Raw genomic sequence first — 24,130 nt, forward strand, 5'->3', positions numbered from 1 at the left:
GTTCTAAGTAGTGTTTATAATAATTAGAACAGCCCAACTTAAAGCAATTTTTATCAAGCGTAATCGAAATCGACATTATAATAATACAACATAGGTTCCTGACATCGTTGGCATTCTGACATCTTTACTACTAGTAAATACTTTATCTCAGAAATTTCCAGAACGGAAGCAAAGTCATCAAATTCGTCTGTTTTGAATTTATTTCTTTATTTTTAGTTTATTTGAAAAATACATAAAACCATAAAGCAACATGGATTGTAGAAATATCGGTGCAACCAAAATGAGCACTGAGGCACTTCAATGCCTTCTGTTGCCATAATATACACATTCTCTCCAGCTTTGTTGAACCGTCATCAAATGACAACACACCAGCCATTTTCCATACAGTTTGTCCTCTATTTCTGCACTCACTATGTTAATTTTTTTTCAGACAAATCAACCGATGGTTTTAAAACAAAAAATAAAATCGTTTTGTAATGGAGGACAGCCTTTTTAAACAGCGCAACAGACACTGCAAAAGCAGTGGTTGAGGAAATTGATCAATTCAGTAGAAAATGTATCTATGAACCAACATCGGTGAGCTGCCCAGTTCTCCCAGGAGCTGAAGGTACATAGCTGAAGACGGGCATGATCACGGACATAGGTTTCAGAGGGAAAATGCCTAAACTCTCACAAGCACAAAATGACAAAATTGAAGACAAAGAAACTAAACTATCCAGCGACTTGACCAACATTGTTTGAAATTACATTCTGTTCAGTGCTTTGGCCCAAGAATCATCAAATGGCACAACGCTTTGAGTGGGAGAGGCTAGGGTGCTATGGTACATACAGTCATTATTTCAGGACATTCATTCCAGGTCAAAGGGTCTGGATTTCTATTAGTTTGGTTCCGAGTGCTCTGCTTTCTCCTCCCGTCGAAGTGATGTCCTGTTTTATTTTATTTGTGTTTAAAACTTTAAGTGGCTAACGGGAACCTGAAATAAGGGGACCATTTCACTGTGCTGTGTGTCTAGCTACAGCATTAATCACAACGCCGGGGCATCTTTGCCTTCCAAGTACATATTTACCACCCGATTCCAAAGTTACGAACACTAACCATTTTAAGGATTGAACCCCCGCCAAACAACGACCATTCATCTCATTGTAGAAATATGGACCACGGTTGCGACCTTACCTCATCTTTTAACTCTCGGCACATCCTTTACCCATTCTCCTAACACCAAAAACCACATCCATCATGAGCACAAAAGAGAGAAGAAATAAATATTAATATATATATTTATATAACAAATACGATCTTTAACACCCCCCCTTTTCGGAGAGAGAGTGGGTGGGTGGGTCGGTGTCCCTCCCCCGCCCCAGGCAGGCCGGGACGGTCAGACCCCCAGCTTGTTGGCGATGGTCATGACCACCTTCAGGATGGGCATGAAGGCGGAGATCTCGCTGAAGTTGCTGCTGCCCACCACCTGAGTGTGGACCTCCAGGCCGCGCTGGTAGTTCTGGCCCCCCACGCAGCGGCTGATCTCGTGCAGGCCGCCCAGGATGCTGGGGGAGAGCTGGGCCGGGGGGGGGGGGGGGGGGGGGGGGAGAAGGTAAGCAACAACAGGGAAAAACATGGCAGCGCCGGCACGATGAGGAGCGAGCGAGCCGTAGAATGGAAGAGACCTGCTCGTGTTTTACACTTGGAGCGAGCGTCTAATTGGGAATGACTGAATAAGAACCTAGGGGATAGGATAGTGTAACAGCAAGGGGTGTTCCGACTCAAAACCACAAAAAGGTTTTGATCCCCAATGTCCGTAGTCTAACCTGTAGCTATCCAAGAAAAAGACCTGAAACACCTTTCCTCCCTACTCCTTAATGACAAGGGTCTGAATCAGCTGCAGGTTACTTTGTATAAAAGTGTCTGCAAAATAGTTATGAATAAATATCAAAAGAAGTAACTCCAATAACTGGATACTCCAAGGTAGAACCAAGGGCAGAAATGGTATGTATTCAGTTGCATAAGTGCAACGTTTCAGGGTCATCGACGGTGCGGTAGAACATGTGCTGTGTGTGACCTCTCACCGACTGCTCTCTCAGCTTGTCATACAGGTATCCCAGTCGCTTGGCTGCGTCTTCCAGTTTCCTTTTGGTTTGCTGCCAAAAGAACAAAAGACATTGTTCTCATTAGACTCAAACAAAACTTTCGAAAAATCAACTTTCATAGGGCTTGTGTACGCAACATCCCTTCTCACTGGCCGTCTCCATTTTGGAAGCATAAGAGCTTTGAAATGTTAGGTAGGGTGTGTTATAAGTATTGTTTCCAGGGTCATTGTTTAGCGATTAAATCATACAATTATTAAAAGGAAGACAATGTTTGAAACTGCCACAGCTTTTCTCATGCAAGATGTGGCAATAGAGTTTTTATAAGCCTGGGTTAAGCATATTGACTACATTTTGGACGTTACAGAACCCCAAACTCTCTCTCGATAAGGTTTAGTATCTAGCATAGAGACCAAAGAAATCCCATGATGCATTCTGATGTACAAGCCCCATTCCCATTGGTCCAAACTGCTGTTGGTAAAGGGGAGGCGGGGCTTACAGGGTCTCCAGCAGCCAGTTGGCATCGTTGCACCAGGCTGTCAAAGGTGCTCTTGAGGATCATGTGCTCGGCCGGGATCTCCCTTTGTTCCACTCGCTCGGCCGGCAGCTGCTGGAGGAGCTGTAGGAGGGTGGAGGAGGTACAATTGGTTCACTTTTTTTTTCCATGCCGCCATAACTTTTGGCAGAAAGTCACTTTTTCATCATTTGTTTTGTTTAAACTTATTTTCCATCTTACTTTCACTCCAGTTATTTATTTTATTTCATCTTATTCTGTTAAATTGACCTATAGATGTGATTCATCTGCTAATCAATTTAGACGGGGGAGATGTGGTGACAAGTCTCTGTATGGTTTTAGGACACCCACCTGAACACTGGGCTCCTGTGGGGCCCCTGGAGGGACTTGGGCGTGGTCGTGGGGCTGACCAGCATCCCCTTGGAAGCCCATCACAGGGGCCGTGATGGGGGTCGGGGGAGTGTAGTTATCGGGGACCTTTGTACGGGGAAAGAACAGTCAAGTCAAGTACATTTTATCCGTAGAGTCCTTAATCACAATTAGTCACAAAGGGCCTTACAAGCCATCTTTTATAACAGCCCCCTGTACTCTAGCCCTAAAACTTTGATTGTTTGTGGTATTTTTATGACACCTAGGTAATATCCAGTTGACATAATTTAAGTGTCAAAAAAGTGCTTTGTTGTGTCTACTTTCACATTTCATGGTGAACGCTTACACAGGGCACAGAAAGAAACAAATGACATGAACAAGTACCTTCTTCTTCCTGGGACCACCTCGCACTGCAGGAGGGTCATTCCAGCCATCTTGACCCCCTAAAACGGAGCATGCTTTCAGTTAGAAACAGTCTTGACCACGCTTCTTCCCCCCCCAAAAGAAAACAAAAGCCCCTTCATCCCATAGCCACACACAAGCAAATGATTGTAGCGCTAGGAAAAACTCGCCCAGGAAATAATGGAACTGCAAACGGGGTAAGCATTATCTCTTCATTCGTTCAACTGTCACTGAGCAGGCTTTGACGCGTGTGGTGTCTTTCACTGCCCTATTGTCCAACCACTGACATTTGCCCATCTGTGTTCCACCAAGAGGCAGTGTGACTCATTTCTAAAGCTCCTAAACAATACAGGCCACCTCAGGTTAGGGAAAGGTCGTGCATGTGTCTCCGTTACACAAATGTGCATTTTGGGACTCAGAAATTGTGAAAAGTGACCAGATTTCTTGTGATGTAGTCTCTTCTAAGTAGATACTGAAATTCTTTCCCTGGCATTTTCCTTTTTTTGACTGGCGAGAGAAGAGTGTGAATACATTAGTTATCCTGTTTCATAATCAAATGAACGTGACTTCTGACCTACATACGCAAATTACACCGCTGACAATGGAAACACTGTTTTCCTAACGGTTACAAAAGTTCAGAATACATCCCGACAGTTTGGATTCGCTCAATCTGACGAAGTCCGTTACACTGCGCAAACCGGAAAATCTGCACTACATAATCACGGGGACACTGCAAAATGAAACAGTGTGCTCCCGTTCATCATGCCAACACTCGTGTTCCTACATGCTATCGGGCTGTGGGAAGCAAGCACTCGTTACACACATCTCTACCAGCCCGCATCCACCTCTAACCCTGTCACCTTGATCACCAGACTGGGGACCCAGCCAAGGGAAGAACCCTGAAAGTAAAGGGCATCTCAATGAAAATAATGAACCGCCAGGGGCACATATCAACCCACCCACCGGCAACCACTGTCAGGCTCAACAACACTGCATGATCAGGCAGCATGTGGGCATGTCTGGCGGGGGGGCTGGCGTTACCTGTAGGGGGAGGAGGAGGAGGAGCTTTGACTGCTGGAGAGAAGGGCCTCACAGCGGGGGCTCCGGGACCCCCGGGCGGGTACCCGGGGCTGGGGGGAGGGTACGGGGCCCCGGCCATGGGAGGCGGAGGATGCCCCTGGCTGTGCCCGGGCCCTGGGGCGTACAAGCTGGGGAAGTGCCCCTGGGATTGAGCACTGGGCATGGAGGAGGAGGGCATGAAGCCCATGGGCGGCACGCCCGGGGTGGGCATGGAGCCTAGGCCCCCGGGAGCGGACGACGAGGACGGCAACGGGGGGCCCGACAGGCCAGCGGCGGGCATGGAGGGCCCCGGCGGAGGGAAGGCGGGGCGCGGGGCCATGTGCATGGGCTGCGGCTGGAAGGGCTGGAAGGGCTGGTGAGCAGCGGGGAACCCTGAGGGAACGCACACCAGACCCCGGGAGAGAGAAGCGTCACGGAGCAGCGGTCACACAACCAGAAACTAAACGCACATGAATGAACATCGTGGTCATTATTGGCCTGAGGCCCAACCTGATCCTGGAGCGGGATGCTGGGGGTAGGACGGCCGGGTGGGGGCGGGCGGGCGTGGCGCACTGGGTCGCATCATGTGGCCGCTGGGGGGCTGGCCGGGCACGGGGTTGGGGCCGGGGGCTTGCGGGGGGAACAGGGCTGGCGCGGGGCGCTGCCCACCCGGAACCATCTGATGGGCCGGGGGAACGGGCTGGTACTGACCCTAGAGGGGCGAGGGCGTCACCCAGGAGACATGGGGGGCGTCATTATAGTGAGGGACGGACGGGATCAAAGGGAAGGCAGGACCGTTTTACACATCGTCTGGTGATAACATTACCAAGATAACATACAATTCATTTATGTGATCGGTTACAAATATTTAGACTCATCTGTAGATAATATCACTAAATGATGTTGTTAATTAACCATAACAAAGTGTAAGATTTCACAAGACAATATGTATTGCCTCTAGATAGTATTACTGAAATAATATTCTTGTTTTAATTCATCCTCATCAGCCTCATAGCGATGAACCCCAGACGCCCGTGGGTACCATGATCTGTGCGCTCTGCGCCGGAGCCTGGGCCACGCCCACTCTGCCGTAAGGGGCGGCGGCGGCCCGGTCGCGGCCTGGCGCCGGGGCCGCGGGGGGCTCCGCCTGGGCGTGGAACAGGCGCTCCCTCAGCGACACCACCCCTGGCTGGGGAGACAAGAAGGCGCCATCAGCCAATCTCGCGCCATACTGCGTAAGAGGCCATGGCCGTGTTCCAAATCGCATACCGTTTCCTTTTACTTCGCACATACTGCACTCATCATTAAGCACGTGCTGTTGCGCACAGTATGTATACAAACGGGACATTTAACAGGGGACTTCACCGATAAGATCACATGTAGGGTCACCCATCGTGCTAAAGAGGCTCAGTCATATCTCCTGCTGCACAGAGGATTGGCAAGAATGCAGGCCATGCTGGCTATGCAGGCCATGTTGGCTTGCGTACTGCGAAATGCGTACTATCAGATGTAGTAGAACAGACACTGTATTTTCCAGACATACTAAATAGTATGGAAGTATGGGTATTGGAATGCAGGGTATGTTAGGTTTGATACCCACTTTCACAGGGGCCTCTTCTTAGGGCAAATACAGGTTTCGCTGATCACACCAATTATAGCCTGCTCCTTTAATGCGCGCACGTACGACAGACGTACAACATACAATAAGGGCGTACATTACCTGCCAGGACGTACAACTTGCAACGAGTGCGTGGGAGGGGTGTGGGGACGCATCGAGACGTACGGAGACTAAAGACCAACGCCCCAGGTTCTACTGACCTGATCCGAGTTGTCGGGCAGGTAGGTCATGGCGGTGGCCAGGCTGCCCTCGGCGGCCAGGATGCCGGCGTAGCAGGTGAGCTTCTCGGCCAGGGTGGGGCTCTGCAGGGGCACATCGCTGTTGCGCAGGCGCTCGATGGACTTGCGCAGGATCATCACCTTCTCCACCAGATCCTGCGTCATTCAAGGGAGACGGCTTTTAGCTTGAGGCTCAGGAACTACAGCCATGTATATGTTTAGCCGTTTGGGGGATGCTTTTGACCAAAGCCTCCCACACGTGACATTTTGCCCCGGCGGAAAACGTATAGGGGTGGGTCGGAAGTTCGATATTATATTATATTGATTCAAGGCGCATGCTGTTTCGCGTTTAATAGTTTGCACATGGTTTGTGGCAATTCGACAGGTCTAGCTTAATTCGGAGGACCTAGATGCAATGTCGTTGTATTCATCTCTGTTATAACAGTATTGGGATCGTGAGTAAGCCTATCAGTCAATAGAACAACAGAAGAAGAAGCTATTGTATTCATTTGCTTGTGTATCAACCATATGAAGAAGGGGCGTTTGTTTCGCCGTACCTCCAGGACGAGCGGGGAGGAACAGTCCCTCTGCGCGGCCCAGCACTCCACCAGCTTCTCCAGGTTCCCGGAGCAGATGTAGCAGAGGCAGGCCTGCAGGGAGCGCTTCTCCGTCCCCTCTGTCTCCAGACGCCCGCCCAGCGTGTCTGATGGGTTCACATGAACGTACAAGGAAGGTGTTAAACGCCAAGAAAGACACGAGGGGGACTCAAGGACACTTGGGGAACTTGGTGCTCTGTACTTAAAATCACATGACAAGCTTACCACACAGGGGGGCGAACTCCTCAGGGTGGGCGTAGGTCAGCAGAGCGGCCAGAGCTTCCTTCCAGTTGTCCAGCTCACAGCTCTGCACAATGTCCCTCCAGTTCTGGGTGACCACCGACGAGATGAGCTGCAGTGGGGGGGAAAGGTCAGTGTCTCGGTAGCTCATGAAAGGACAGCAACGCTAGCTGAGAAAAAAGTGAGTGTTGATGGATGGATGGATCGTTTGTAGCATATTCATTTTTGCTATACGTTTTTAAAATCCTTCACAACTTGTGGAAATACTTAAATGATAAATGATAAAATATACAGCTTAACCTAAGACCTGGTGCACTGGTCCTGATTCTGTCGTTCTTATTCTGTCGTTTCCTACTGCAAAGCGTAAACTATGACAGGGGGGGACATCATTCTTAAATATAGAGCATGAAGACCATACATATGAGGGGCTATGACCAGAGACACTATACACAGACACAGCATTGGCCATTGGATCGTACGTTGACGCATCGCAGCAACAGGCTGATGGGGCGTGTATGGAACTATTGACTATGGCTGTGGTTCGGTGGCCTCACCATGGAGATGCTGTTCTTCTGCGTGTCCAGGTATCTCTGCTGGGTCTTTTTCAGCAGCTCCTCCCCGCCGCTGACGGACAGCAGGATGGCCTCGGCATAGCGGCCGTCGTTCAGACACAGGTCCACCGCCCCCTCAAAGTTCCCCACCAGCAGCGCCTGGCTGATCAGCCCGTCAGTGTCTGAGAGAGGGGGGGGGTGGGTGGGACGAGGTGTGGTGAGCAAGGGGGGACCGAGGAGGAAACGGCAATGAAAGAAACACAGAAAGAAGGAAACAAAGAAAGAGAAAAAGAAACAGAGAGAGATGGTCAAAGATAGAGCCCAAACCAAGAGAGAAAAAGAAAGAAGAATGAAACAAAGTCAGAGAGAAAGAAAGGAAAACAAAGAAAGAAGGAAAGCCATTGTATTCACCAGATGAAATTGGGATCTGGAAGCTGGGTTTGTCCTGAGGGATCTGGCTGAAGAAGTCTGTGGGCGACGTGGAGCCGGTGTCGGATACAGCGCCTGCTTCATCCGCCCTCTGGAAAAAAAAAACGTTGACGTTCACATTACATTACACTGTTGTTGACCAGAGGCTTTTATCCCCAAGCGACATACAGAATACAGAGTAGTTGAAGGAACCCAGGAATAATCTTTTAAATGTGCAGTGCCTTGTAGAAGTAAATGCATCATTCACAACAAAGTAAAAATGTAGTCATGTCTGCAGAGGCCTGCTGAGGTAGAGGGACTCTGCTTAAAGCAGAGGGCAACAGCGGGACGCATAGCAGACTTCATGCATTGTGGGCTACAGACCTCCGTGGAGAGCAGCTGCATCTTTTCAGCCAAATCCTTAGCGTCCACTCCGTGTCCATTGGGCTGGAAGTTCTTCCCCAGGCATTTTGAAATCTTCAAACATAGTCAAACGTTGATGGTTAACGTTAAAGGGTAATTCCGGTGTAAAATGGATTTGGGATATGTTTTGTATGATAACCAGTTGAAACGTTCGTTTTGGAGCACAAAAAACGTATATGGACGCTTTCTTCAGTTGGCTGTTTTTAGCCGATTCTATCAAAACACTATACACTTGGAACGATGGGGGCCCTGGTTATGGGAAAAACTAAATCGTTATTTTAAACCACTTAAAAGGCTAAAAGTAGCCCTTCACTTCTTTGGTAGTATAATAAGGGTACAATAAGCAATAATAAGCGAACACAGAGATTGTGACATCCGTCAGCAACACGCAAGCTCTGTGTTCGCCAATCTACTTAAAAACAAAATGGCGTCGACGGGTGATCTACTGATGGTATTGTGTGTATAAAATGTCATTTTTAATAAACAATCTGTACACTTACAAAGTTCTCAATGCCTCGTTTTATATGTTAAGACCCTTATTATACTACCAAAGAAGTGTCGGGCTACTTTTAGCCTTTAAAGTGGTTTGGAGATTTAGTTTTTACCATAACCACTGCCCCCATCGTTCCAGGTGTATAGCGTTTTGATAGAATCGGCTAAAAACAGCCAACTGAAGAAAGCGTCTATATGCGTTTTTTGTGCTCCAAAACGAACGTTTGAACTCGTTATCATACAAAACATATCCCAAATCCATTTTACATCGGAATTACCCTTTAACACCGACTTAAAGTTCTGCATCGGTTATGAAGATCAATATGAACACAAAACACGAAAAACATCTTCCTACCTTTCGCTCCAATTCATCTTTGCTAAAGCCCAGAAGTCTCAAGAATTTTACACGAGCCTCGTCTTCAAAGTTCACCTGTGCATTTCAAAAGGACGAAACACACAAATAATCACCCATCTTGTTAGAAGATTGTCTTACGACCTATAAGTTGAAATACACTAACAGATTGCAACACATTGCAACGCACTGTGACACATTGTAACACTGTAATACAGTAACAGATTGTAACACACTGTACTACATTGTAATACATAGGAACACACTGTAACATATTGTGCTACATAGGAGGCCCACCATGAGGAACTTCCAGATGTCCTGCTCGGCGTCGCAGGGGGCGCTCTGGATCTTGGCCTGGCAGTAATGGACGAAGGTCCCGGCCTGCAGGGCCGCCTGCAGCTCCCGGCTGCGCTGCAGGAACTCTGTCTCCGTGGTCACCTGGCTCACGAACACCTGCCGCGGGATGGGCTGCGGGCTCTGGGCCGGGACTGGCGGGGGGTTCTCGAAGGTCACCAGCTTACCGCCGAACTGGGGGAAAGACACGGGGAGGGTCCGCCGTTAACACCCAGAGACCCAGCCAATGGCGGATGGATTCGAAAATTCTGCAGGTGCAACCATTAAGGATGACCAAAAAAAACAACTGCTGTGCTGTTAGAGTTTTCCACTCCGGCAACACAAAACCAAATCCTTTAAGTACATTTTCGACCCTGCGACAGAGACTTGGAGATGGGGAATCAAAAGGAGCATCTTCATTTCGATTCAGGGGTCGTGACGAATGGTAAGAAGGGGTTAGGCAGGGGCGTGGCGGGGCACTCACTGCGAAAGACGCCCCCACCGGCCTCCGCACCCACTTGGGAGGCTTCTTGAGCGGGGGGACGATGGTGGTCTGGGCCGTGGGCTGGGGCACCTGTAGGGGAGGGAGGGTCTGGCCCATGCCGAAGGGATCCATGTTGTCGAACGAGGAGGAGATCTGGAGAAAGTCAACGCCCACAAATAGATTCAACCACTATACGTTAAGGCGGCCCATAGAAATCACTGTTAGCTAGGGGGTTGAGCCTCCGAAATGGTTCAGTCTACGTTTGCTCGCCATACGTCGGCAGCAAGCTTTAGGCATCCTTGAACAAAATGCCTAATCCCTAAATACCCTATTTTTACATATTTGTGTAGCCTTTGATCACCCACTCACCCAACCCCCACAAAGAGCAAAGACAAACTGATGAATAGCAAAGTTGTAATCCTTGATTAATCAATCGTTATTGATCATCACTATTGGCGGTTATCACATCCTTTAGTTCCCCTATAGAGTACGTTGTCCACGCAGATAAACAGGAGACCGGAGAAGGAGGAGGAGGAGGAAGGAGGAGGATACCTTATTTACATTTACATTTAGGGCATTTAGCAGACGCTTTTATCCAAAGCGACTTACAATAAGTGCATTTGTTACAATAAGTACATTTGTCATAAGAAGTGAAACAATATATCGCTGTCGGTACAGTAAAGACGTTCATAGAACCAAGTGCAAGTATTACAATCGCTAGGCTAACCCATTCCCCGTATAAAGCAGCGATAGCAGGTACTGTAGATGCTACACAATTAAGTACCTTGAATAAGTGTAATGTACAAGTGCCAGGACGTACAACATTCAATGGTGACTGTGCATTGGTTTCTATGCAGTCGAGATGAACTCTGAACAGGTGAGTTTTTAGTCTTTTGCGGAAGCTGGTGAGCGACTCTGCGGTCCTGACTTCGGTAGGGAGCTCGTTCCACCACTGAGGTCCCAAAACAGAGAAAAGTTGTGACTTTGCTGATCTTTGCTTACCTTATCCACAGAGCTCTGCTGCTGGCCTTCGAGGCTTCCGCCCATCACAGAGTAGACGCTGATCTTGCCGTCGAAGGATGCGGTGGAGAGCAGTGCCGGGTTCCTGGGACACCACTGGACATCGAAGCACCACTGGTTGATGGTGGGCAGCTCGTAAATGACCTGGAGCCAGAGCGGGGCTGGACGTTAGGACTCACAGTGACATTAGTAATGATGTCAATGTAGCAGAGAGAGAGGGGCTGCAAAGGCAGTTGGCATGCCTCTGTTAAAACATATGTATAAACATAATAAACATGTATAAACATGCTGAACTCCAACCGGCTTTGCGTGACACATGCATCGCTCACAAATGTGAACGCTTGCTTGCTTATAGCTAAGCCTATAGGCTCAGAACTATAAAACCCTAATTATCATAAGCTTGAGGAAAAGTATTGCATGGCATGGATGCTTCGGCGTGCCAGCTCTCGCCCACCTCTCCTGTGTTTGGGTTCCAGCACAGGATACGGTTGTCCTTTGCGCTGCTCAGCAGGAGTTCTGGGTCAGCCTGGCTCCACGAAATGGACAGGATTCCCCTTATAAAAACACACATTGCATGATAGGATCAGGTTTATATCTGTGTGAAGTGTTACAGTGAGTACAATGATGCACAATGACAACACAAGATGACTGATGATAAGTTAACTGGATAACCAACATTAAGAGTGTGTGTGTAGCACGTTTTACCAATAATAAAAACACATTATCTATGGAACACAAAGTCTAGTTACTAGTGAACTGGTAGGCCAAATAGAGCTAGTTTGTAGAGGTACTGTGATACAAAATTTAATAAAAGAGATATTTAAGGCAGGGAAATGTTATATTTTAGAACTAAAATCACTGTCAAGAAGAAGGTGAAAAGAAAATTTCACATCAGTCTGCTGCATGCCACATCACAATGCATATTCTGGTGAACATCTTTACTGACAGTGATATATTGTTGTTTCTCTTTCTTCTGACAAATGTACTTACTGCAAGTCAATTTGGATATAAGTGTCTGCTAAATGCCCTAAATGTAAATGCCCTTCAGTGTTCGGCACGACAACATGCTAAAGAGCTACCTTGTGTGGTTCTCCAGGACTTTGAGTGGGGAGGTAGCGAAACGCAGGTCCCACATCTGGATGACAGGCATGCGGTCGTCTTCCGAGGCCAGGACCAATTGGGTGGCCACCTCAGGGTGCCACAGCATTCCTGAACAGTGCATCTGTAGCAACCACACAACACACAAGACAAACAATGCTGGATAAAAATACATACAACCATTTGCCTGTCACAGAATCGACTTAAAGGTGCAGTGTGTAGGATTTAGTGGCATCTAGCGGTGAGGTTGACGGAGTATCTGCCAAGTCTGTTACACTGGATGTCACTCAATCCTACACACACAGCTATAAAAAGGTACTATGAGTAAGAATCATAAATTCATTCTCACTACTGGCCCCTTTGGCTGGTATGTGAACTGCAGCCTGCTCAAACTTGTGCATTCATAGTACTGTAGTGCAGCTCAGTGGATTCAGATAATAATAATCATAAACTAATGATGGTTATGATTCTCCATAAAATTGTAAAAATGTAAAGTTATGAACAAACAGAAATTTGGGCCATTATTTGTATTTAGATTTAGCCACTTCCTTCCTTTTCCCAGGCAAAACCAGCCTGGTTCAGATATAATAAAAATCAGCCCACAGGCTGGTCTCCGCAATGGACAGAGTCGGGGAAGGTCAAATTTGTTAAGATAACTGACAGATTATTATTATTTGGGGTAATTGGAATAGAAAAGCATCTAGTTCTTCCACATTAGATGCACAATACTATATAAAAAAAGCGCAATTATTCTATTATACCCAAATGTTTGACGTAATGTAGCTTTAAGTGGGTATCTGACTATGATCAAACACTAACATCAGGTCAGTGTTTGTATAAGCAGCAAGAGACATTTGCATTTTACCACGCACCCTGTTGCTGTGGTCGCTGATCTTTATGATGGGCTCATTCTTTCGTAGGTCCCAGACAACGGCTTTCCCACTGGGGTTGGCAGAAGCCAGGATGTGTTGCACCTGCCTGTTCCATGAGACAACACTGATGTCTTCTGCAGGCTGGAGACGTGAGAGAAGACGGGATGAGATTAATGCATGGCAGCCTGAGAAATATGCAAGACTGATTAACTGTATACATATATATCTTGGATTTGTGTGTATTTGGAAAGGTAACTATACTTATTCGTGTATATTTACACTTTTTTCCAGATCTTTTGAATCATCAATTGCCAACACTATTGTATCTTAAATCAGAAATATACACGGCAAATCCAAACGCATGCACACAAAAGAAAAATTCAGCAGTAAAAATCAAACCACATTTTTTTCTCACCAAATCAAATTCCACAGTTTCAAAGATAACCCCATGAAATCAATCCTATATTAAACATTGGCTTATACCACATTACTTATTATTTAAATTAATTCAGCTTTTTGCTGGACAACAACACTCAAAAATTGAGATTAGTAAGGCATTAGCATTCTCCAACAAACCAAGATCACCATCACACCACAAACAAACAATTGTTCAAACAAACAAAACTCAGAGACCAGCATTCTTACCTCTATAATCTACAAGGAAAACAGAGAACAACAGCTTAACTTTAAGCCTTGTTGAGGATGTTCTGAACTTTATTTATAATAACGGCATTAAAATACAAATACAAATACAAAAGTGGGTCACTTCAGCAGCCTAGGTTTCTAATGTATAATCACCTGTGACTTGGCTCCGGGCGTCATAGGATTGTTGAAGTTGTTCAGATCCCATATGTAGATCTCTGAATCGTTTGCCCCCGATGCCAGAAGATTACTCTGAAGGAGAGATGTGTTTAGAGATACCTGTATATTGAACTGCGTATAATACAGAGCCATGACAGCCAGCCAAGGGTCAGCCGAGAGCCAGCCAGCCCTCTTCTTGACCAAAACCTCTAGAATAACCAAAGCTACTATTCTACAACTAATATTATTATGGTGAAAAAGCCCCAAGATGGCGGCTTGGAATGTGTGCAACATCACTTGAAACCTTCCTATAGAAGACAAGAGTACAAGGCCCTGGCCAGCATCATTACCTGAAAGGGGTTGAAGTCCAGTGCTCGCACTGGGCCTGTGTGCTTGTCCGATTGTCCTACTATGGCGTCTGCTGCAGATCCTAGTATGGCTTCCACGTTATAGACCGTTAATGCACCGTTTTCACTGCCACTGACCAGTCTTCCTCCAGTACCATCTGCTCCCAATCCAAAATTCACCCATACGATACTATGAAGCCTAAAGAACACAGAAGTATTTGATATCCTTTAATCTCCATTCATAACAACTGTATGTTACTGCCACAGGCCAACAGTCAATAGTTTGATTCAAACTATGCCTATTTAAGATAATTCTGTTGCACAATTGCCACATTGCATTTTTACCACTCTCATGCTTGTATGATCAATGTGCATGGAACAAATATAAGTACTTGACAAGTTTAATTTTATGTGCAAATATTGCTTGTGTCTATGTGTATGCTCCAAATACTGTAGTTCACCTGTTTGTGGTTGGCAAGGAACCCTTTAGCTTCATGTCTAGTGAGGGATCGGCAAAATCCATCTCAAATATCTCAAGGGCTGCAGTGGTATTGAAAGAGGCATCAAGCTGCTGTGCTGATGTACCTGTAAATGAACCAAAAGCATTAAAATAAAAAATGAAAATATAGAAATATGCTGCCTTCAAACGAATCAACTATTACAGATAACACACATAATATATATGCACTACAAACTCTGAATACAAAAACACCTCCTATGATAGATTTCTGTATAAACGGTAGTGATAGTAAGCTTTATAGTAAATTAAATGTAATATTTAGTGAAACAAGATGAGTTAATAACCTAGGGCCAGGTAGATGGGATGATGCGAAGCAGGGCTCCAAGCCTGATGGGCGGTCCTCTGGATCTCCTTCAGCCTCATCTTCCTCTTCAGGCGAGCACTTCCTATTCCCTGGATGGTGAAACAGAAACCAGTTAACGAATGGAACTTATTCCGTCGACATACATTAGCTAGGAATATGATTTATACTAATATTCATGTTTTGCCTTGATATATCAATGGATCTGATACACATTTAAATGCAATGAGTTGGTCTCCATCATTATACACACGGGCATCGACTACTACATGAAATAACTAATCATCAATCGACTGTTAACATGATGTATAAGCTTTCTGCCAGGTCCTTTATAATCGCCATCTATGATAAATATGCTGCGATATAATCGACTCTAAGGAGTATTTAACGTGGCATTAGGTGAACAGCAGCGACACTTCCTTCACAGATAATCTGGACACATCTTCATGTAGCACTGTTAGCTCACGTACGACTACTAAGGTTGGTCGAAATAAGAAAAATAACGACTGAACATTTTTACCAAAAGATGTCAACCATTGCAAGGTTTTAAACCTCAGCAGACACTCATTCTAATCTCGCTCTGGTGGCGATGAGAAAGATAGCTGATAGTTTAAACTTTGACAGTCGGTTAGCTCCAGACTTTGAGCAGACCTACTGCTAGCTAGCAGGAAATGTATTTAACCAAACCATCCCCGTGTTATATCAACGTATAACGCAAATCAGAATTGGAGGCTGGATATTTACAATGTACTCACTCAAGATTTTAAATGCAGTTGTGGCACCCTGATCACCAGAAAATGTACAAAGCTAGCTTGGATAGGCAAAAATGCTAGCGGCTTAGCCACTGACATCCACCCAATTATTTGCCGTGTTGTCACTTCGCTACGGTGGCCCATATGGGTAAAACAATTCGCCAATACTTAGTTGAATCCAAAAGGTCATGAACACGTAGTTCATGTGTGTGGAAATACTTTTTTTTGTCAGAACGTAAAAATAAAATTGTAAACAGGCTGCCTCATTTATAATTATTATTCAAACATGTAACACAAAAAGATACAATGTTTAGATTTTTAATGGAAGAAATTGTACATATACACACGAAGGTATTCAAATATTATATTTCATAATTCTTGACTTCTTCTGGTTCCACATCAGGGCTGCCACCCCTCTCTAGGTGCAGGTTGTTGTAGGGGAATTGTTTGGGTCCCTGAAAGATAGAAGATTGCAATACGAAAGAGTTAATAATAATAAAGACAATTTTCTGACAAAACATGGTAAAAATGGCTTTTGGTTCTGATTAAGCCTATAAATACGAGACTAATGTGCATGGTTTATGGTCAGATTTGCTCAGAAACATCAGGATATTTGAAGGGATACCCACTAGGTGGGAACTCAAGTGTCTGAAACTTTCAGTTTATTAAGTTAGTCAGATGAAGTGACTGAATTCCATTAAAAATTATACATATTGTGCAAATATGCTACATGATGAACCAAAAAATATGGTTCTTGTACATACTTTTAATTGCATTGCTGAACCAAAAACAAATGTCCAGCTAAACAAAAGCTCCCTCTGCCCCCTGTCTTCCTTACCATACATCCATAATATTAAAAGCCAGAAAATAACAGGATATATTATGGCGTGCGTGGGTGTGGTAAAGGAACATGGAATGATTTCAACTGTACTTACGACTGGTTGGTAAGCTGGGAATTTGTCCCCAAGATAGAACATGAACAGCATGAATCCAACAAACCCGAACAGCTGTTTGCACATTGTTGACCAGGGAACCACAGTGGGAGAGGTGTCTACGCGGTTCCTGATGAACATGTCAAAGTCCCAGTGCATCTGCAAATGATCCAGACCAAACAAAATTAGATTAATGCATGTATAGGTTACTTTAACTCTCAAGCTATCAACAGACACTATGCTTCTACTATCCAAATTACAGTTCAGTAACACATTGACACAGTCCACAGTATGTCAGAATTCATTTTGGCTTAATAAAATAAAGCCAAACAAGGTTGTTGTTCAATTGTGAAATCTGATATTGTCCAGTAATTTAAATGACTATTACACTTTATGTATGAGTGAACATAATTCTAGACATATGAGCTTAAACAATTTAGGTGTCCAACTAACATGAGGACTTATATTCTTATACCTCCAACAAATTCTGTCAAAAACTATTCTGAACCAACACGTCTGCTAGGCCCAGTAAGAAACATAACCATTACTGGTTGAACTTCAACAACAATAAATTTTACAAGTCTTACAGGCTCGTTCCAGTTCCTCCTCAGGTCAGGATGGTCCCATTGGTACGCGGGGTCTCTTTCTTGCTGAGATCTATCTGGCAACTGAGGATAGTCGCCGTATCTACAGAGACATACAAACTACCGTTAGATTAGTTGCAACAATCTCAACAATTCATTCATCCTCATGTGAAGTGATGACGTTCAGAAAGGGACCGAATACACGTTAAAAACACAATATGCACATTATAGCCAAAACCGATTATAGACGGCCAATGCAAACACGTCTGTGATTTAAAGACGTACCCCTCGCCATTGTCGGCCAATGGTTTATAGTCTTCAACCCTAATGTTGTATTTCTTAGCTGCAGCGGCCATCTCCTCGGGACTTTTGGGGAATGCTCCAGGTAGCATATCCTTCGAAACTCCAGAGGCTGAAAACCATAATTAAATCGTTGTTATTTACAAAGACTATAAGATGACAACTTAACCAATGGGTTGGATCCATCTTGTTATTATATCTGACAGTAAGACGTTACTTGGGTTGTATTGCTAGCGCTAGCTTCTAATAGCCCGTCAAGGTTATGTTGACATCGGGGCAAGTGCTTCATAATGCAAGTAAATTATTAAGGTATATTGCTCCAATGTTGATGGGAAAATAAGTCAATATCTCACCTGATCTACATGCCGGCAGCAGTCCTGAAATACCAGATATATTCCCTTTTGAAAGGGTCCGGACCCATCGCTGAAAACCAACACCAGCCATTTTTTGACACTGGCTGTTTTGCGATACAAATGAAACGCGCATGTGCGTGTGAATCTATGGGTCGCGAAAAGGGGCAGATGGTCCTACGAAAAGCAAAGGTATAGTGCTGAATATAATATAATATAATATAATATAATAAAGAATATGAAATATTGTTTATAAATTGTACAGTCCACAATTCAAACAGAAGGAATGTCGAGAAATGCACAAGAGTTGTGGTGAAGATTAATGGTTATTGTGTTTGAAGCACTACATTTCTCACAAGTCGTTATATCAGTTATCGGTTAGGCCTAAATTATGCATTCGCACTTGTGAATTTAGAACAAAATGTATACAACTTCTCAATTCATGCTAGGAAACAAAACAAAGTAGAACTTATGTAAACTATCTGATTTCTGAAATTGTCAATGAAGATACAAAGAACAACACAGATGCATAACGGTTATTTATTCATGTACTATTTTAGCACATACTTATTTATGTTTGATTTACAACATGGCTGTATTGAGAGCAGATAAACAAATTCAACACCAATGGTCCAAGGGAAGCAGACCTCAGAGTGAATGCACTAAATCTCTGAGTCAGTCTCACCCTCACCATCAGATCCAGCTCAGGTGCATGTCTGCATTTACAGAGGGATCGTCACTCTACCACTGATGTTGAACACAGATTTTGGGAAAATTAAGAAATTTACTACTATAGTAGTTCAGCAATATCTCTTTCCACCGTTGAAGCAGGACAGTGAAGTTCATAACTGAAAGAGAAAACAACCAAGGCTGTCGATATGTATTTGGAATAGTATTTGTGCTCAACCACATTATTCTGAAATCTGAATATTAACTTATTCTTACCGTCTGAATGGCACACCATCTGCAGTGATTAGAAACTTTTCAAAATTCCACCGAATGTCATTGACTCTGATAGGTGACCAGTAGAATTTCTTTATGTCTCCAATAACAGGGTTTACAAAAGGCAAAGAGTCCTACAGAGATTAATATACGTTAGACTTGACAGAGTAGATATACATTGTTTTCATATATGGGGCATTAAGGATAAGCCAATAAACTGCCCATTACCTTGAGATAGGTGAAAAGTGGCTCTTCGCTTAACCCATTCACCTCTACCTTCCCAAACACAGGGAACTTGGGTATGAATCCACCACCTGGTCGCACATACTTAAGAATATTTAGTGTTTCGCTGTTCACCTCTGCAGCATAAAGAAAACAAACAAAATGATAAATAAAACAGGATGTAAAGAAAGAACAAGACAAAATAACGTGAAATATTTTGAGACAGTATTCTACACAGTAGTCATTTCAAGCCATATGGTTTTCCTCTTTCAAACAGTTAGAAGATGGTGTTTCAAGAATAATGACAAGTGTTCCACTGACGTTTTACAAGACATTTACCATTAACATTTATATAAATAGTGACACTGTCAGAATAAAAAAACAAAATGGAAGCCTTAACGTTGCCTTGCCTGGCGACTGGAGACCAAATTGGTTACAGCAGAACCCTAGAACAGTGAAGTGGAGGCCCCCAAACATATCCATCAGTGCATTCAGTCGGTGGTGCTGTTGAAGAGGAAAAAGTAGCAGCATCGCCAATTTTGTTATTAACAAGAGGACACACATGCACAAACACACATTGATGTATCGTGTTATGATTGTATCTATAAAGTATTACCTCCTCTATTGTCGAGCCTCAGAAAGTGGCCAGGTTGACAATCAGAAGCACCTTACCCCTGTATTTACTGAGTGGTACAGATTGGCCATCAAGGCTTTCTGCAATAAAATCATAGATGGATTTATCACACATGTTGGTTCTTGAGCTTGTGCGGCTCGTTGTGGGGGAGAAAGTTCGCCACCCTGTTTGCTCACCTTATTCACTGAAAGACAACTCTTAGGTCAGCAGTTTGTCAGCATGGTTGACTCCATTATTCCCCAACGCAGAAGGTAACTACTGACATTATGCTCAATTGTTCTTCTACACATAGGCCACAGGACTGCCTATACACACGCCCGCACGCTCCCAGGAACCATGCGCGCACGCACACACACACACACACACACACACACACACACACACACACACACACACACACACACACTATTCGACTATTTCCTGTCATGTTAAATTTATTGAATTAATTCATTAACCACAGCCTCACCCTTTATAGAATTGCGGTTAGTTGTTAAATAGTAAAACACTGTATTCATTCTTTTAGTCTAAACAAAATCACGTTTTAAAGAATATACCATCAGAGATGCAGAGGTAAAAGGAGTTCAGGTAGGCCTCTAGTAAATTGGTATAGGACACCTTGGTAAACTCTATGTGATGCTTAAGTAAAATATATGTCTCTGAGTCATATCTGTTACCTGTACATTTTTATTGCTATTATGTGCGCTGTTTTAATAGTCATCATTACCATGATTGTAATGTCACATTCCATTCTTCCAGACATCCAATGAATAATGGATACAAACCCGGAAATCAACAAAACCCCGTTTCTAGTCTGATCGCGAGATTTAGCCGGGTGTGTACTGTGTACCAGCCGAATGACTACCTATTCAGTAGTGTTTATACATATCCCTACATGCTCAACATGGATGAAGATGCGTTGGAGTTAAAGTATGTGCGTTTTGTAAATAATTCTTAAAATACATTATTGCAAAGCAAATGTCACAACCTGAGAGCTGGGCTAGCTGTTCTGCTAGTATTAGCTTTCAGCCACCAGCCAGCCAACCAATAGACAGGCATACAACGATGCACTAACGGCACACGCAGAAACCTTCCTACTCACTCAATGTGAATCACACACAATGCATTGTTTACGATCGACATTTTTCCAGTTCCTAGGAAAATAGGTTGGATATATCTTGGTGAAAATACTATATAAGCATTGTTCTTTGCTCCAGTCTTCATTTTACTTTTCTTTTGCAGATGTCATATTTTGGACTTGCCCTGGGAGGATGTATTAGTTCCACACATTTTATGCCATTTACCCTTGCGACACATTGCAAGCCTCCAAAGAGTGAGCAAGCAGTTCCAAGCTCTCATTGAGGTGTACCTTGCCAACTGTCGGAATTTCGATCTGTCACAAGTAGGTCACGCGGTGATGTCAAACCATCCATGTAGTGTCCTCGATTGTATCAGTGTAATTGCAACATTAAAACCGTGTCTTGTTATAACGTCTACAGATTGGCACATGCATTCCCAAGGAGGCGTTTTGTACCATGTTGAGGGACAACAAAGTTCTCCAGAACCTGTCACTTCATAACTGTGCAGAGTGGGTGACGGACAAAGAGCTGCTGCCAGTCATCGGCCAAAACCAGCACCTGCTGAGAGTGGACATGAGGGGCTGTGTGCGGCTCACCCGCCATTCTCTGGTGGCGGTGTCCCTGAGTTGTGTGCAGCTCCAGCACCTGGTTCTGGCGCACTGCGAGTGGGTGGACAGCCTGTCCCTACGCAGCCTGGCCGACCACTGCGGGGGGCTCCAGTCCATCGACCTCACCGCCTGTCGCCAGCTCAAGGACGAGGCCATCTGCTACCTCGCCAAGAAGTGTCTGCGGCTGAGGTCGCTGTCGGTGGCCGTCAACGCCAACATCACCGACGAGTCTGTGGAGGAAGTCGCCAAGCACTGCAGGAGTCTGGAACAGCTGGACCTGACGGGCTGCCTGCGGGTGGGGAACCAGTCCATCAGGTACGACTCGTAATGCACACACAGAACTTTTCTTCTTAAGGTTGGAATCGGGCTCTCTGCAGACTCGGAACGACACAAACCATTGTACTAGGCAGGGCCCGGATCGATTGCCGAAAGAATTTGAACTGAAGAATTGAACTGTTTCTATTTTTTCTCTATGGTCAAAAGGTTTTTTTTGGAATGTTATATACATTATTAATATGCAAAGAATAATACCATATTGAGACAGGAATGGGCACATAAGCTAGGAATAATATGATAATAACCAACAATAAAACTGACAACACAACGAAAGCTTCTGGCACTGAGGCCTCCTTGCTGCAATGTCTGTACTGTGTATATCTATCATTTCTACTTTTATTTAATATCCAGAAATCGATTCCAATCCTAGAGGTTGGATTCCCTCGATCGTCATCGTAGGACAAACGCAGTTGTCGCTCATATCACTACTGATTTGCTTGCTACTTTTATGTACCTTGGCACATGGTCCATGGTCCATGGTCCACGTATGTGGTTTCTTCGCTTGTTTGGTCTTCTACCCATGCTCCCACACATTAAAGCAGCCGACCCATTAGTAGTGTTATGAATTGAGACCTGTTTTTAACCTACCATGATGCCTTTTTGAAAAGGGGTCTGTTCAGGACTTGATACACATTCACTTTATTTTCTGCCACTGACTCTTACATAACCATGCCCACTGTGTTTTGCGTTGGGGTTGGGATCCTTACAGGACCGTGGCGGAGTACTGTCCGAAGCTGCAGTCCCTCAAGGTGAACCACTGCCACAACGTGACCGAGTCCACTCTGAACCCGCTCCGCAAGAGGAACGTGAAGATCGACGTGGAGCCCCCTCTGCAGCGGGCCCTGGTGCTGCTTCAGGACGTGGTGGGCTTCGCCCCGTTCATCAACCTGCAGATATAGTCTGTAAGAGAGCCACGTGTAAAGGCTTAGCTATGGTTCCACGTCGACGCAACGCAAGGGGGTTTACGGATCTCCTTACGTCCTTGCGCCCCTCCTTGCGTCCACCGTAAGGGCCTGACGTGCGGCCCCAAAAAATGTTAACCTTCTGTCGAGGCGACGCAGCAGCAAGTGCTGTGATTGGTCCACTCTCTAAAACCAGACGCAGAACCAAAACAGGTTCATGACTGCGTGGTCCATGCGTTGCGGCGACGTGGAACCACACCCGAGCCTTAACGTTTTAAAAAAATAAAATACTTTCTCAAAGAAAAGTGTCTGCTAAATGTCTTAAAAAATATATGTAATAAGAGCTGCTTTTGGTCCCTATTGTTGACTACAATATATCCAAATGCTTTTATAAACATATTTATGTGTCCAAGTGTTATTCACACACATTCTCATTGTTTTTTTATACGATGCGATAACCGTGCTAGATAATTGTGTTAAATGATCAGTAGAAAGTAACCTTGTTTCCTCATCGGTTACCTCGGTCTAACTGCAACTTGAAAAGATGTATCCTTTTTTTATGTTAAAGAAATGCAAATATTTAATGATAACAAATGTGTTATCTGGGGAGAATGTTCACCTTATCTGGGGAAAATGTTCCAACTTTAATTGCAATTGTATGTAAAATGGCATTGAGAATATTTCTGCACCTAAGAAATAGAAAGCCATGCACTTTTCAGAAATCGTTGTTGCCTCTTAAATTTTTTCTTCACTGTTTTTCAAGAATATGTCTTTTGTGACTTTTGGCATTATGTACTACCAAAGCATCATATTTATTTTAATTGAAAACTCATTACTCAGTATTTTTGTTTGTTATTATTGTTCTTTGTTGGAAATGTTTGTTGTACAAAACTATTTCCTTATAATTCGTAAAGATGAATTTCATTTTGCATGCGTAAGCCTACTTGGTTTAATATTACATTATAAGATATCTGCATTTTTTTTATGAAGTACTCAGGCACTGTTTATCAGTACTTTCAGGCACTAATCTATATCACAAATTCAGATAAATATAATACAAATTTTAAGATTTAGGATGTTTGGAAAACCAACCAAACATAATGTTAATATACTGTAAAATGTAACATTTCTTTTACTGTAAATAAAAAAAGTCACAGTTTGAGCTGTCTTTTAATTGCATATAGTCTACACTGCGGTTTTCTAGCTTTGTGGTCAAACAACACATTTCGTAAACGCATGGTCAGTGAAGCATATCCTGACCCTTTGGATGGGGATTTTCAATTAAGTTTTGGTGGACCAGACGAGAGCAACGGGAGAGAACACGAAAATACACTAGTTGCTTGTGATTTCAAATAAGCCATCAGTTGAACATTATTGTCCAAATTGTTTTGC

The 24,130-nt window shown here is 44.2% G+C and overlaps 4 protein-coding genes across 5 annotated transcripts; 1 reads left to right on the plus strand and 3 right to left on the minus strand.

Moving 5' to 3' along the window:
- Positions 1–205: 205 nt before the first annotated feature.
- Positions 206–15,984, minus strand: sec31b (SEC31 homolog B, COPII coat complex component). Of its 2 annotated transcripts, none has more exons than XM_079756468.1 (26): positions 15,856–15,984; positions 15,084–15,192; positions 14,741–14,864; positions 14,283–14,478; positions 13,930–14,025; positions 13,132–13,272; positions 12,241–12,383; positions 11,616–11,715; positions 11,144–11,305; positions 10,142–10,294; positions 9,622–9,852; positions 9,328–9,402; positions 8,442–8,534; positions 8,061–8,169; positions 7,653–7,831; positions 7,084–7,210; positions 6,820–6,965; positions 6,245–6,418; positions 5,469–5,615; positions 4,937–5,138; positions 4,409–4,819; positions 3,350–3,408; positions 2,948–3,073; positions 2,582–2,701; positions 2,065–2,136; positions 206–1,556 (listed from the first exon to the last, which is right to left on the minus strand). In XM_079756468.1, the coding sequence occupies exons 2-26, from the start codon at positions 15,160–15,162 to the stop codon at positions 1,377–1,379; spliced, it is 3,645 nt and encodes a 1,214-aa protein (XP_079612594.1). In that variant the 5' UTR covers positions 15,163–15,192; positions 15,856–15,984; the 3' UTR covers positions 206–1,376. The 2 variants fall into 2 exon arrangements, with proteins under 2 accessions (XP_079612594.1, XP_079612595.1); XM_079756469.1 differs by lacking the exon at positions 15,856–15,984 and adding an exon at positions 15,621–15,737.
- A 129-nt stretch (positions 15,985–16,113) lies between these two features.
- On the minus strand, positions 16,114–18,121 carry ndufb8 (NADH:ubiquinone oxidoreductase subunit B8). The gene is made up of 5 exons (XM_079756489.1): positions 18,022–18,121; positions 17,654–17,780; positions 17,372–17,471; positions 16,788–16,943; positions 16,114–16,307 (listed from the first exon to the last, which is right to left on the minus strand). The coding sequence occupies exons 1-5, from the start codon at positions 18,110–18,112 to the stop codon at positions 16,215–16,217; spliced, it is 567 nt and encodes a 188-aa protein (XP_079612615.1). The 5' UTR covers positions 18,113–18,121; the 3' UTR covers positions 16,114–16,214.
- Positions 18,122–18,766: 645 nt separating this feature from the next.
- On the minus strand, positions 18,767–20,576 carry gpx9 (glutathione peroxidase 9; the record flags this gene model as incomplete). The annotated part of the gene is made up of 5 exons (XM_079756492.1): positions 18,767–18,866; positions 18,964–19,094; positions 19,189–19,319; positions 19,593–19,686; positions 20,541–20,576. The coding sequence occupies 5 exons, from the start codon at positions 20,574–20,576 to the stop codon at positions 18,809–18,811; spliced, it is 450 nt and encodes a 149-aa protein (XP_079612618.1). The 3' UTR covers positions 18,767–18,808.
- A 57-nt stretch (positions 20,577–20,633) lies between these two features.
- fbxl15 (F-box and leucine-rich repeat protein 15) lies at positions 20,634–23,806 on the plus strand. The gene is made up of 4 exons (XM_079756482.1): positions 20,634–20,743; positions 21,056–21,215; positions 21,313–21,815; positions 22,546–23,806. Exons 1-4 carry the CDS (start codon positions 20,709–20,711, stop codon positions 22,733–22,735), a joined length of 888 nt encoding a protein of 295 aa, XP_079612608.1. The 5' UTR covers positions 20,634–20,708; the 3' UTR covers positions 22,736–23,806.
- The last annotated feature ends 324 nt before the right edge of the window (positions 23,807–24,130 follow it).

Source organism: Pollachius pollachius, assembly GCF_949987615.1.
Source record: "Pollachius pollachius genome assembly, chromosome: 19".
Taxonomy (NCBI): Eukaryota; Metazoa; Chordata; class Actinopteri; order Gadiformes; family Gadidae; genus Pollachius; species Pollachius pollachius.